At 43.2% G+C, this 15,450-nt stretch overlaps 1 protein-coding gene across 1 annotated transcript in view; it reads right to left on the reverse strand.

Moving 5' to 3' along the window:
- ANTXR2 (ANTXR cell adhesion molecule 2) overlaps window positions 1–15,450 on the reverse strand; it is a 151,175-nt gene that overhangs the window by 70,012 nt on the left and 65,713 nt on the right. The window contains exons 11-13 of the mRNA XM_081332803.1: window positions 13,786–13,864; window positions 7,893–7,988; window positions 5,126–5,170 (exon numbers count right to left, since the gene is read on the reverse strand). Coding sequence (XP_081188929.1) covers window positions 5,126–5,170; window positions 7,893–7,988; window positions 13,786–13,864 — 220 coding nt within the window. The remainder of the gene's footprint in view (window positions 1–5,125; window positions 5,171–7,892; window positions 7,989–13,785; window positions 13,865–15,450) is intronic.

The raw sequence follows: 15,450 nt of genomic DNA on the forward strand, positions 1-15,450 counted from the left end.
GCAGCGGAGCCCTCACCCCGAGAGATCTCTGTGTCCTTCTTTCATGGGCGCCAACCCTGGGCGGGAGCAGCCACTGCCCAGCCTCACCAACGGCTAATTATTCTCAACCTGGCTGCTCGAAGACCCGGTGGGGTCAGACAGCAGCAGGTTCCCAGCAACCCGGCTGCTCACAGCAGCAGGTTCCCGGCACACTGCAGCTGTTAAATTAATAACACAGTTGTTAAGTGGATCTGGCTTCCCCACTGATGTTGCTTGCCAGAAGGTCGTGAAAGGTGATCACATGACCCCAGGACACTGCAGTGGTCATAAATATGAACCAGTTGTCAAGCATCCAGATGTAAGTCACATGACCATGGAGATGCTGCAATGGTCATAAGTGTGAAAAAGTGATCATAAGTCTTTTTTTTCAGTGCCATTGTAACTGCGGATGGCACTAAATGAACTGTTGTAAGTAGAGGACTACCTGCATTAAGGACAATAAGCTATACCTCTGACATAAAATATAAACGTCAAATTAATGGTTGCGGAGGAGCTTCCTACATACCGCACATATATTTTGAGTGGCATAAAATATTAGTTCTACCGCAAGCTAAAAACAGGACAAAACCTGTTGCTTTATTATTTTAATTTAATTTTTTTTGTGATAAAGAGGTTTTGGAATTAGACCATTCCCCCAACTAATTGAACAAAATTGTCAGCATGTTTAACACAGCTTAAATATAGCCATTAACAATTTTTCACGATTTAAAACCCTTCCATCAAACAAAAGCATAAAAATCTACAGCAAATACACCAGAATCAGTGTCAGAAGCTAAATGAGTTATGGACCAACAAAGTTTCCACAATCTGCTACCCTTCTAATTTGAGGGACTCAACTTCCAAAATTCACAGTCCATATGGCCATTCTTGCTAGGAACTTGGGGGTTTGCAGTCCAACGTATCAAGAGTGCATCGGGTTATAAAAAGCTTATTTGAAATGCTCTCATGAACCTTCTGAATATTGAATATATATATATTTTTAAGAAAAAAAACTGGTAAAGACTCCTTTGGGCTGAGCTGAAGGACTGGTGACTACACAGATGTATCTCTGTAGTTTTCTCATCAATCACTGAAAGCAGTTTGCTAACGCCTTCTTCCTAGAATGTGAAACTTCTCTATTTCAAAAAGAAGGGTAGTTTGTCTGCCTCAAGTAGTGCACATTTCATAATTAAAGACACGCCTTGTAACTCACTGAGAATGCATTAGATGACACCAGACAGGCATCCATAGACACCGTCCCCCTTTTGTCAAAACGATGAATGCAATATCTTGCAACACAAGCTCCACCTCTCGGGGCATTTGTGTGATGTACAATGCATGCACAACAGAGGGAAGGCGGAGCATTATAAGGGTGTGACACTGCCTCCATCAAGCTGACCTTCTATATTTATTTATTTGTATGCTGCCTTTTATTATTTTTACAAGTAACTCAAGCTGGCAAACATATCCAACACACCTGCCTCTTTGTCTTTTCCCCAAAACAACAACTCTTTGAGGTTGGTTGGGATGAGAGACACATTGGCTCAAAGTCACCCCGTTAGCTTTCATGGCTAAGGTGGGACCAGAACTCAGCATCTCCTGGTGATTGGCCCAAAGTAACCCAGTTGGCTTTCATGGCTAAGGCGGGACTAGAACTCACTTTCTCCTGGTGATTGGCCCAAAGTAACCCAGTTGGCTTTCATGGCTAAGGTGAGACTAGAACTCACCATCCCCTAGTGATTGGCCCAGAGTAACCCAGTTGGTTTTCACAGCTAAGGTGAGACTAGAACTCAGCATTTCCTGCTGATTGGCCCAAAGTAACCCAGTTGGCTTTCATGTCTAAGGTGGGACTAGAACTCACCATCCCCTAGTGATTGGCCCAAAGTAACCCAGTTGGCTTTCATGGCTAAGGCGGGACTAGAACTCACTTTCTCCTGGTGATTGGCCCAAAGCAACCCAGTTGGCTTTCATGGCTAAGGTGGGACTAGAACTCACCATCCCCTAGTGATTGGCCCAAAGTAACCCAGTTGGCTTTCATGGCTAAGGTGGGACTAGAACTCAGCATCTCCTGGTGATTGGACCAAAGTAACCCAGTTGGCTTTCATGTCTAAGGTTGGACTAGAATTCGCCATCTCCTGGTGACTGGCCCAAAATCAACCAGCCAGCTTTCATGTCTAAGGTTGGACTAGAACTCACAGTCACCTGGTGACTGGCCCAAAATCAACCAGCCAGCCTTCATGCCTAAGGTGAGACAGGAACTCACTGACCCTTGGTTTCTACCCTAATGGCTTAACATTACAGATAAAATAACAGATGACAACTGATCCCCAAGTTGGTGTATAAACGTTAAGGGTTATTATATCCAGCTTAGGTTAGTTCTGCTGATGCCTATGCGAGCAGTCCCTGCTTCAGGAGATCCTTTGAAAGAGAGCCTCTTCCCAAGAGAACATGTCCTCCACCCCCGTCACATTAAAAAAAACTGCAGAGCATTAAACAGTGGGGAAACTTTTTTTTTAAAAAAAAGGTGAATGACACAAAATGCCAAGCGTTTCAGCAAAAGGCCATGAATCCAGAACTGACAGCAATTGTGGTTTAGTAGCTGCACTGGTTACAGAATGGGGAGCATATTGTAGGCACTGTGTTAGAGATCACCCAGTTGGCTTTCCTGGCTAAGGTGGGACTAGAACTCACCATCTCCTGGTGATTGGCCCAAAGGCACCCAGTTGGCTTTCCTGGCTGAGGTGGGACTAGAACTCACCATCTCCCGTATTCTAGCCTGGTGCCTTAACCACTAGAGCAGGGGTCAGCAACCTGAAACAGTGAAAGAGCCACTCGGAACCGGTTCCCTCACAAAAGGATAAACTGGGAGCCGCAAAAAATGTGTGCACATGCACATACATGCGCACATGCGCAGAACAGGGTTTGACTGAAGAGTGGAGCCAAGGCGAGATATGCACCTACCCTGCATATTTGAATTGATTGGTTGAACTTTTTTAGTCCCACTTTTTTTTTTGGACTGCACATAGCAGAAGACTGGGAGCCGCAGGAGACGGCTGAAAGAGCCGCATGCGGCTCCGGAGCCGCGGGTTGCAGACCTGTGCACTAGAGCAAACTGGCCCTCCTCTCCCCACAGATACCATTGGAAGACAAACACCTTTTTTCGAAGTAATATAGCAGATGGGGCAGCAGACATATTTAACAAATAATAATAAATAAATACTTCTTAGCAAGGTCATCTAAAATTAAAGCTTCTTCGTGCCCTAAAAAATACAATTATCTACTACCGTGGATAGATGTATCTACTGCCTATTCTTCTCATCCAGCCTTTCAAGATGCAATCCTAGCAAAATATGCTGTATATTTCAGCTTATGCAACTCTTTTTCCTAACGAGCAGAACGCATGCGTCGCTGAGTCAATTCCTTTTTGCTCTCTGAGCTTGGTGGTTTTCTTGCCAGCGTTTCATTACCAAACTAAATAACATCATCAGCACTGATGATGTTACCTAGTTAGGGTAATAAAATGTCTGCAAGAAAGGCACCAAGCTCAGAGAGCACCCAAGACCCCACAATTCAACCCTGAGCTACAAATATTCTTTTCTATCAATTCAAATCTGGGCATGCTGGGGTGGACAAATTGCAATCCACTAGTCACTCCCGTCTCCTCTGGGGTGGCCAGCAAGAGGGGGTGGGAGAAGACGCTGTTAAATCTTCTGACTCTCCTTGCTTGAAATGAAGGGCTCCTAGCAAGCCAACATCTTTCCCAAGCCTCCCTGCCAGCTGATTTAGAAAGAAAATGTACTGGGGAAAAGAATTGGGGTGTGTGTATTCAAACATGCCTTATTGCAGCCTTGCCCCAAAGGGGTTGGCACTACAGGTCCCCATTTTCTTCTGCCAGTAGGGCCAGTGGTCTTTCTATGAGTGTAGCTGCAGCATCAACACATCTGGAAGATACCGCAGGTTTACATGCTTAGCCAACTTCGGCTGATAGCCATTGTAATTTCCCCTAAAGAAATACAGAGTATTCTCTGCATTTCCAAGGAAGAAGGGATTGTCACAATTCTTGACTGAATTTAAGGCTGCACTGCAAGTATGTCCTAACACCCCTTTTAGGGCCACTCAATGTACAAAGACAAAATAAAACGTGCAAAACTAACAGGGGGGTTTATCAGGTAGAACACCGAAGCAAAAATGCAGATGTGCAAGGCGTTTAATACAGCCGGATCAGAAGATTATTACCACTTTGTTGGAGTGAGTTAAGATAGTCTGCGAATTATTATACTTGCTGGCATCCTTAGCCACAGAATGCATAAAGTGAGCATCTTGGTTATGTGCAAGGAAAATCAATTTGTAGTGGAATGTGTTTTGAAGTGCTTATTACAATCCAATTCCTGTTGAGTTGCCACATCGCAACACTTCACTTGTGCACTTTGGGGGATAACCAATCTAGCTAACATAGTGCACCCTATAAAAAGAAATACTGTGCTTTCACAGACCAACTCCCCCACCCTTTTCTTTATAGCTAACTCGTTTGGATACCCAGCTAAAGTTGATGGATGTGATCACACAATTTTATGAACAATCCCAAAGAGAGTGGTTTCAATATGGCTAAAGAGGCCATGCTCCCATTTCGTGAGGGGAAAAAAAATTTCCCCCAAAGATCCTGTATTGATAGGAGACATCTACTCTTTATCAAAGGATTCTTCTACACATGGGTGTGTTTGGATCCACAACTGCCTAACACAGTAAAAACATGGCTGAAATGTGTTCACGTGAACTCCTGACATGTTCTCTTATGGCAGATATATACACTGTGGTGAACGGCAGGCTCACTTAGTACTCTGACCCGGGAATGAGGGGAAAAAATGGTTATTTGAAGATAATTGACTCATTTCTGCTTCTTTCTCCTCCTAGTGCCCCCATCCTACGCACCTTCAAATTCACCATTTATTTATATCGCCAACTATTGCATGACGGGAAAAGCAGAGGGATCCTTCATGAGACAAATAAATCAAGTCGGGTTCAACCTTAAATTGTATTTCTGAGTCATTGGCAACCTGGTGATCTGCTTTTGTAAACAGCAAGCCATCGAAACAGTTTGGAAGCTTACCTCTATTGGAACTGGAGGCTGTAGCCGAGGAGGGTCCTTAATAACCTATTGATGAAGGGACAAATTAGATGATAAAGGAGAGAATGGCAAATATTCATTAAAACCAGGGGTCTTCAAACTTGGCCCTTTTATGACTTGTGGACTTCAACTCCCAGAATTCCTCAGCCAGGCATGCTGGCTGAGGAATTCTGGGAGTTGAAGTCCGCAAGCAGAGGTCTTCAAACTTGGCCCTTTTGTGACTCGTGGACTTTAACTCCCAGAATTCCTCAGCCAGGCACGCTGGTTGTAGAATTCTGGGAGTTGAAGTCCACGAGTCATAAAAGGGCAGAGTTTGAAGACCCCTGGTCTACAGTCATTAGATATTTTGGCCATGTGACCATGGGGATGCTGCAACGGCCATGTGAAAAATGGTTGCAAGTAACTTTTTTTCAGTGCCATTGTAACTTTGAATAGTCGCTAAACGAATGGCTATAAGTTGAGGACTTCCTGTAATGGCGCCCTCCAAATAATGAGATCAAATTTCCAATTCGTTCCAGGCTGCACCTCTATTAATGTTAACAGTAGCAAATCTGAAGATCTTTTGTATTGCAACGATTTTATATTCTGCAGTATATATCTGGCTTAATTCTACATAAACTATGGTTACTAGGATTTTTTTTCAGATTGGGCACAACACTTAAGGCTTAACACTCCCCTACAAAGAAACAAAAATGGAGAAGATCTCTCCCCCACCAAAGCATTTTAATTAAATCAACTTTATTAACAGCATGGGGCCCCCTTTAAATCCATCATTTCCCTCAAAACCGGCTGAGGAAGCTCTCCTTTATTTTCCAGGGGGGGGGCGGAAAGGAAAGGAAGAGCGCCTGCAATTCCTTCATCCTGAGAACTTGCACATGTTAAAAGACATAATATTGCCAAGATGTCAAGTATTTCTATTTCATTCACATTTCTTAAACACCATTGCAAGAGCCCAGGAGACTAAATCTCCATTTTGTTTACCATATGCAGAGTTTGAGTCTTCTCCAATTTGTAGGGTTTGGTATTATTATCATTGTCAAGAACAGGCTGCTGGGTGTTTATTTAGCCAAACAAGGGGGGGGGGATGTAAGACTCCGTTTTAGAACACAGCCGGTTTTCCTCCCTAATAGATAATTAAACAGACAGATGGACAAATAGACAGATACGTAAGTAGGTAGGTAGGCAGGCAGGAAGACAGAGGATAGGTAAAGATACTGAGTTCATTTTTATTTATTGTTTTAATAAATGAGTGTCTTCGGGCAACTGCCCCTTCGTGTGCTCGTTAACACTTCTCCAGTGCTAGAATGTGGTGGGCATTATAAAATGTCAGCACGAGAGCCCAAAGCCAGCTTGATGCAGTCAGATGTTCGCTAATGCTCACGAAAGAGCGAACAAACTGTCAACAGCCAACACTTTTTTAACAAAGGAGGAAAGGCACTCCGCAGCCTGGCGATGCCTGCGCGGACTGCAGATCAAGTCAAAAAATAAATAAATAAAACCCACCAACTGGCTCCTGCCAACAATTAAAGCAGGATGCCCCCAATTCAATGGACATGCGAGATGCCAACTGGCTGCTGCCAACGAGGAAGACTGAACGGTCAGGAAGAGAGGAGGAAAAAGGAAAAAGGGAAATGTCCTCGTTCGATGCAAATTTTGTTCCATTCCTGTCCTGCAATACAGATTCGGGCAGGCGCGAGATGAGCTGAAATGGCAAAAATCGGGCTTTAACGACAACGATGCCGGCTGTTGAAAAAGAGAAGGCCAGCTTTATGCCATTCCGTGGGGGGGGGGGGAAATGCAGGAATTGAAGTTACAACACAGGTAGTCCTCGAATTATGACCACGGTTGAGCCCAAAGTTTCCAGTACTAAGCAAGACAGTTGTTAAGTGAATTTTGCCCCGTTTTACAACCTTCCTTGCCACCTTTGTGAAGTGAACGCCTGCGATTGTTATGTTAGTAACACAGTTGTTAATTGAATCTGGCTTCCCCCCCTCCCCCCTGAAGTTTCTTGTCAAAAGGGGATCACGTGACCCCGGGACATTGCAATCGTCATAAATACGAGTCAGTTGCCAAGCATCTGAATTTTGATCACATGACCACGGGGGAGGCTGCGACGGTCGTTAAGTGGGGAAAACGGTCACAAGGCACTTTTTTCAAAGACCTCGTAACTTTGAATGGTCACTAAATGAAGAGTTGTAAATCGAGGACTAGCTAAAGTCAGCATATATGCTATCACCGCAATAAAACGCGGTGCCTTATCTTGGGCCAACTGTCACTATCTCAAAGACTACACTTTGGGATAAAATTGGGATTTTAGAACTCAGGGCTGTTTTCTCATAGCACCCTATTAAGAAGCTTTTAAAGGTAAAGAGGGATTTATCCAGATATTAGCGTCGGTTCCATGTGTGTGTTTTTTTAAAATTAGTTCAGTAGGGAATTCAAGGGAATGCTAATTAGGACGGAAGGGTGCCGGAATATAAACTCCAGAAGTCAACCAATTAAGGTCTTGCTGATGAGCCAGCAGTTCGGTAAAAGCAGACGAAGGTGCTGGTTGCAATGATATTTACATTTGCATTCGGTTTGCAAGAAAAGATGCCTCCTTCGCCAGTTTGATTACGAGCAAATCAATAACACTACATTGGCTATGCTGCTGCTCACCCAAACTGAGTGAAGATGACAGATCACTGTTTAAGAAATCACTTTAAGAAATGTGGACTTCAACTCCCAGAGAGGGAAAAATTTTACTTACCACTTTGCAACACAGAGGCCAAAACCACCACAGAGCAGCAATCGCCAGCAACAGTAACAAAATGAGGATAATTATCAGTGCCACAATGCCATTTGTCTATCGAAAAAAGAGACAGAAAGATCATAAAATTTAATTCATGTTTATGGTAATGAAAAGGCAGGGATCTCTTTCTGAATCATGCTAAATCGGACCGAGACAAAATAGGATACTGACTTTGGTGTGTCTGCAGATTCCTTTCTTGTCATATGACGGGTTCGCTGACACAATCTACAAGTCATAAAAGGGCCAAGTTTGAAGGCCCCTGATATAGACTGTTGGGATGAAAAGCTAGCCTTATAATTGACTTTAAAAAAAATTAGTCACGGTGCTGGCCCAGAACAGGGTGGGCAATTATGGCAACTTTATGACTTGTAGACTTCAACTCCAACAATTCCTGAGCCAGCCAATAAGTAGTAAAGTTGCCATAGTAGTTGCCCACCCAGCCTAGAGACTAGGAGACTTGCGAGTTCTAGTCCCGCCACAACCACTCCCGCGCAAACTGCAGATTCCGTTCAGTCACATGTAGAGCTTATGGTAGGACCGGGCACATCGCAGTGGTATGCAGAGCTCGCCAGAGACAGGCCACCCAAGCACCAGTCGGAGGAACCAACTAGGAAAGGTACTAGGGCCCTGGGTCCAGTCAGTGTGGGGTTCTTCAGGAGCCAGAGAAGCGTTTGTCGCACCGGGGCTCATCGTCCCCTTAAGCCTAAACTTAAGCTCTCAGTAGAGCTACAAGAAATTCCATGCAAAATGGAATTGGACTTCGGCTTGGCGGTCTCAATTATTTCACACGACACATTCAACCTTGTATGCAGATGCAGCAGACAGTGGGCCACATTAAGACTGTCAGATTATTTTTACAGATTTTCAGAATGCTTGGGTTAAAGTTAAGGGTGAAGCCACCTTATTGGTGAAATTTAAAGGGTTTTTGGGGCACCTGGATGTCATAGTAGTAGAGGGCCCTAAAACAAGTCTTATAGGACTTGATTGGTTTGAGGCTTTGGGCATTCAAATAACAGGCATTAACCTGACACAGACAGCAAACCTCAAGGCCGTTTGTGAGGAATTTGCGGATGTTTTCGAGTCAAAACTAGGAACTTATACTGGGCCACCCATCTCTTTTAAATTAGATCCTAACGTTGTTCCGATAAGAGTCAAACCTCGCAGAGTTCCTTTAACCTTAAAACATAAAATCGATTCTGAAATCGATAAGTTAGTAGAGCAAGGTGTATTGCAGCCTGTTGATAGGGGGAGTGGGAAACTCCTATTGTCACCCCACTAAAGCACAACGGGGAGGTTTGCATTTGCACAGACTACAAGTGCACGTTAAATAAAGCCTTATATCAACATGCATACCTGGTCCTGATAGTCAGCCATATTTTAGCCTCTTTGCAAGGGAGAACCATTTTTGCTAAACTTGATTTAGCGCAGGCGTATCAGCAGCTGCCAGTAGACGAGGCCACAGCCACGGCTCAAACTATAGTGACTCATAGAGGAGCATTCAAAGTCAAATGCTTGCAATTTGGGGTTAGCGTTGCACCGGGCATTTTCCAAGGAATTATGGAGCGCACACTTAAAGGAATTCAGGATGTCTGTCCTTATTTTGACGATGTTCTCATTGCCGGGGAATCCCCAGAAGTATTGGCCAACAGGCTCAGGGCTGTGTTACAAAGGCTACGCGATGTGGGCCTCAAGTTAAAGAAAAACAAATGTAGTATTGGGGTTTCTTCAACGGAATTCTTAGGTTTCCGTATCGATGCTAGTGGGATTCACCCCGCTGAGTCAAAAGTTAAGGCCATCAAAATGGCTCCTAGCCCAAAATCAAAAGCAGAGCTGCAAGCATTTTTGGGGCTCCTGAATTTTTATCACACATTTCTACCTCATAAGGCTGCAATAGCTGAGCCCCTCCACAGGTTACTTGATAAAAAAGCCCCTTAGAAGTGGACTGAATTACATGAAAAAAGTTTCCAGGATCTAAAGGCTCTCTTTTCAGAAAAGTCCACTGTAACTCATTACATTGAGTCTAAACCTGTATGTCTTGCATGTGATGCATCTCCCTACGGGGTGGGGAGAAGAATGGGAAACAAGTTCCTATTGCGTTCTATTCTAGAACCTTATCTGCTGCTGAACGTAATTATGCACAGATCGATAAAGAAGTCTTAGCCATAGTGGCTGGAGTCAAAAAAATTTATGATTATTTATATGGCAGGGATTTCACTGTCTTCACTGATCACAAACCCCTTTTGGGCTTATTCACCACAGATAAGCAAACTCCACACATACTGTCTCCAAGAATGCTGAGATAGTCTATATTTTTGGCTGCATACAAATTTAAGTTAGTTCACAAACCTGGAAAGGAAATGGGCCATGCAGATGGCCTCAGCAGATTACCACTGCCACTGATGGATCCTGATCCAGCTCCTGCTGCTAAAATATTGTCTATTCAGGATTTACCTGAGTTTCCCCTCCATGCTGGGGATATTGCTGCTGAGACTGCTACAGATATAATTCTGAGCAGAGTATTATCATGAGTACACACAGGCTGGTCAGAAAAAAGTCCAGGCCCTGAGTTCCAAAGTTATTTTGTCAGGAAACATGAATTGTCTGCACATAAGGGCTGTATATTATGGGGCAACAGAGTTATTATTCCCACATCATTGACGGACAGTCTTACATTCCTTACATGAAGGCCATCCAGGCATTGTACGGATGAAAGCTTTGGCTAGAAGCTACCTTTGGTGGCCTGGCCTGGATAAGGCTGTGGAGGATCATGGTTGCTATACCTGTCAGAGGTCTAGGCCTGAAATACCTCAGGCCCCAGTTCATAGATGGGAAGAAACACATACCTCCTAGTCTAGGGGTCATATTGACTATGCTGGGCCCTTCCAAGGACAGCTTTTTATGATAGTAGTGGATAGCCACTCAGAATGGCTGGAAGTAGTTCCAGTCCCTAATATGACTACTGCTAGGACAATCCAGGTGCTGAGAAAACTCTTTGCAACACATGGGTTGCCTGATGTTTTGGTTTCTGATAATAGGGCTCAATTCACTGCTGCTGAATTTCAGGCTTTTCTCAGAGCTCACCTCATCAGACATGCTTCGTCTGCACCATTTCACCCCTCTACAAATGGACAAGCCGAACGCATGGTGAGGACAACAAAGGAGTCACTCAAGCGCATCATCACAGGTGACTGGCACCATAGACTGGCAGATTTCTTGCTCTGTCAACACACTACACCCTGTACAGCCACAGGAAAATGTCCTGCTGAGCTTCGTTGGTGAAGGCGATTAATTACTAAACTGGACAGGTTGCATCCAGACAGTGGCATCCGAAGCCTCTAAACCAAAACCCCCGACGTGGCTACAAACAGGTGATTGGGTTTGGGCCAGGAACTATAGGCCTGGAAACTTGTGGGTTCCTGGTCAGGTGGTCAAAGAATCCGGACCCCTATCTTACAAACTGGTGTTGGAGGGAGGGCGACTGGTCAGAAGACATATTGACCAACTTAGAAAAAGATTCCCAGAGTGGTCACTAAGTGAGGACTATGGCACAAGTCCCTCCCGAGGTCCTCAAGCTGGCATCCAGGCCAGCTCACACCAGCACCACCAGGGTTTTCCTTCTGCAGTGGAATTTGATCCAGAAGAGGAACATGGCAGCTCAGAAGTGCAACATGGAACCCCTGACCAGGCAAACCAGCCGAATCTCAGCGACCGTTGTGCCTACTCTGCTGAACAGTCAGACTCTGGGGTGGGCCCACCAGAAGAGGCCAGCCAGAGCAATTCAACTCCCCTGGACACAGGAGCTCAGGGGAACATGGGTCTACCCAGCCCACCGGGTAAGCTGGTAGACCACAAGGTGACTGGAACCCCAAGGCGTTCATCCAGACCACATAAAACCCCAGCATATCTTAAAGACTATGTTGTAAAATAAAGTGATGTGTAATTGTATGACATTTTGCCACTACCTACAGAAATTGGGGGTAAATTGTAACTGCTGTAAGGCATGCTCACTGAGACGTTGTTTTATCTCTTTGTAGCATATTGCAATGACATATTGTTCTTTAATTTCATTGTAGTCCACTCTACAAGGCACGTCTGAGAAGGTCGCGTAATGACTTCTAACTACCTTGGCTTAACAAAACATCACATTTATTATTGTTTAATATTATTTTAGTTTTTGGGCCTTGACAATTGTCAAGGGTATTATAGCCTGATCTTAGGAGGGAGGGGTGTTATGTACTGGGCTTTTGGAATATCCTGCCATTGGTCAACTTTGGGCGGCAAGTATAGCTTCAATCCAATTGCTTAATACCATAGGGCCTGACTATATATTGAAGCAGGGTGACTCCAATCTCTCAGTACAGTTTCTGCTTAAATAAAGTATGAGTTTGTCTCTGTACTCATCTGCATGTTCTCGTTCCTGCTCATCAGAGCCCACGACATAATATGCACTATGACTCTGTAGGCCAACTTTGCATTTCAGCAGGTTTTTTTTTAATGTTTGGGATTTCATGTTTTGCATGAAAAGCTGCGGCTTTCTCTGCCAGTAGAAGTCAGCAAATATGTTTCCTGTTTATGAAAGTGACATAAAAGGTTGGGATAGCAAATGCCTATGTAAGCTCAGCCTAAAAGCATCCTGTGGATTTCCTTTATTAAGCAGCACATGGGCCTTTTCAGATTCTGAATCAGGAAACATTTTTAAGACTCACAGAGATGGAAAAACTCGACAACTGAGTTTACCCTGTATTCAGTGGTGGGATTCAAACATGTGAACAACCAGTTCTCTGTGTGGATGCCGCTTCCGGGCTATTCTGGGCCTGGGCAACAAAAAATTAGCTACCGGTTCTGCCGAAGTGGTGCGAACCGGCTGAATCCCACCACTGCCTGTATTGCTGCAAACATATAGACATTAAATTCCAGCTGCTTAAAAATCTAAACATGTTGTTATGTTTACTGGTTGACCAAGGGTGGGCTGTTCATATTTTTTTCTGGCAAAAACTTTCATTAACCCAGAAACTAATAAACATCACCAAAATAGTAAAATAATGTCCATAAAATGAATTTGATCTGCATTTTTGTCAGATTGCTGCAACGCAGGCATTACCAAGAGGCTTTTGAGTACGTGTGTTTAATTTCCAATGAGAGAGAGAGAGAGAGAGACAGAGAGGAAAAAAAGTCCTTCTTTTGGAAGATGATCATTATGATCTAAACTTGCTTGCAATAAATCTCCTGGGGCCATTTTCCAGAGGTGAAAGAAAAGCATGGTTTGTTCTTTAAAGAGGCTAGAGATGCCTCTCCACAGAGCCTCTCAAGGGAAGTGGGTTTAGGAGCCTTTTATGAGCCGTTGAGTGCGTTACTAGCAAATAATCCTTGTATGTAAATAACAGCAGCATGTGCCAAAGAGGTTTCCTGGGTGACCAAGGACAATTTGTCCCCTCTTGTAATGAAAACTGGAAGTCATCTTTATCTATTTCTTTTCTTTTTTCCTACCCTTTCTTTTCCTTTGCACTTTTTATTATTTTTATTATTTATTATAATTTCTCTATTGATTTTCCTTTTTTCACATTTAGGTGTATTAGTTTTTAATTACTGTAATCAAAATCCTTAATAAAAATTATATTACAACTAAGACCTGGATGACTAAGAATCTCCATAGAAACTCTTAGGATAATAATCTCTGCCATTTTTAAAAATAAAAGTGAAAGCAAGTATGCCTGGCTTCGGATGCATCTCATGACTATAGCCTCTTTTAAAATTAGATACTCAGATATGGATTACCTAGTTTTGTTTTTAAAAATATAGCCTCCCAGATATAAATATACTTCTTTCTGGCTCTTATTGGCTGTGTACTTACACATTCTGTTGCCGTAATGGTTAAAGAGCTGGAAATGAGCGATTGCCCTTGATTCAAACTAACGTAGACATCCATAGTTCTGGGCAAAAAAGAGAAAAAAACACAACATTTAATAGTATGTTTATATAGTGGATTGACCAGATATAGTTAAAACAGAGAATGTGACATTTGAGCCAAGTCTTAATGGTGTTAACTGGTTTCTTAAAAAGTTCAAAGCAAAAATTCAGAATTAAACTACAGACAAGTCCTCGACTTACAGCCACAACTGAACACAGCATTTCTATTGCTAAGAGAGACAGTTAAGTGAGTTTTGCCCCATTTGGCCCATTTTATGACCTTTCTTGCCACAGTTGGTAAGTGAATCACTACAGTAACACCGGTTAAGTAAATCTGGCTTCCCGTTGACATGACTCTGGGACGTTGAGACCATCATAAATATGAACCAGTTGCCAAGCACCCCAATTTTGATTACGTGATCACAGGGATGCTGCAACAGTGGTAAGTATGAAAAGTAGTTATGTCACATTTTTCAGTGCCTTTGTAACTTTAAACGGTCATTAAATAAATGGTTGTAAGTCAAAAATTAAATAAGAAAAGTCTCATGTAAACGATAAGACTTTTCTACTTCACGGGGCTTCTGGATGAGAGACCTCCATAGATTACTCAAGACTTGAGTGCATTTTGTTGTTGTTCAGTCACTAAGTTGTGTCCAACTCTTTGCAACCCCGTGGACCATAACACACAACAACAACAACAACAACAACAACAATAATAATAGTAATAACAACAACGATATTGTTGTTGATGTTGTTGTTGTTGTTGTTGGAAGAGACCTTTGAGGTCATCTAGTCCAACTCCCTGCTCAGTCAGGAAACCCTATACCAAATTTCAGGAGGCAGGTTGTTCCACTGATTAATTGTTCTGTCAGGAAATTTCTCCTTAGTTCCAGGTTGCTTCTCTCCTTGATTAGTTTCCATCCATTGCTTCTTGTCCTGCCTTCAGGTACTTTGGAGAATAGCTTGACTCCCTCTTCTTTGTGGCAGCCCCTGAGATATTGGAACACTGCTATCATGTCCCCCCTCGTCCACTGAACTAAATATACCCAATTCCAGCAACTGTTCTTTATATGTTTTGGCCTCTGGACCCCTGATCATCTTTGTTGCTCTTCTCTGCCCTCTTTCTAGAGTCTCAACATTGTTTTTACATTGTGGTGACCAAAACTGGATGCAGCATTCCAAGTGTGGTCTTACCCAGGGCATTATAAAGTGAGCTGAGTGGATATAGATAAATATTCTTGGTCCATATTCAAGAGACCCAGTATCAAAGCTTTGTACTGGATCTGGAAACAGATTGGTAGACCAAGTTACAGTTAAGAAACATTCAGTGGTAGAAAGGCAGTCCCAGCGACTCATCCTGCTGGCCAATGGCCCAATGAGACCAAAAACCCTGGACTCAACTTAACTTAAAAAAGACTTATATGACCAATATCGCTACTAATAGAAAACCATAACCACGAATCCTAGCTCAACTGTCCTCCCAGGAGCATGGAAGTAATAAAAATAACTATCTGAAAAAAAAGATCTGAGTGGTCAACCCAACTGTGAGTTCTTGAGATGTGAAGAATTACATGGATTCACTCATGTCCATAAAAATGTCAGGACTGGC

The sequence above is a fragment of the Vipera berus genome (assembly GCF_964194415.1).
Source record: "Vipera berus genome assembly, chromosome: 7".
In the NCBI taxonomy this organism is placed as follows: domain Eukaryota; kingdom Metazoa; phylum Chordata; class Lepidosauria; order Squamata; family Viperidae; genus Vipera; species Vipera berus.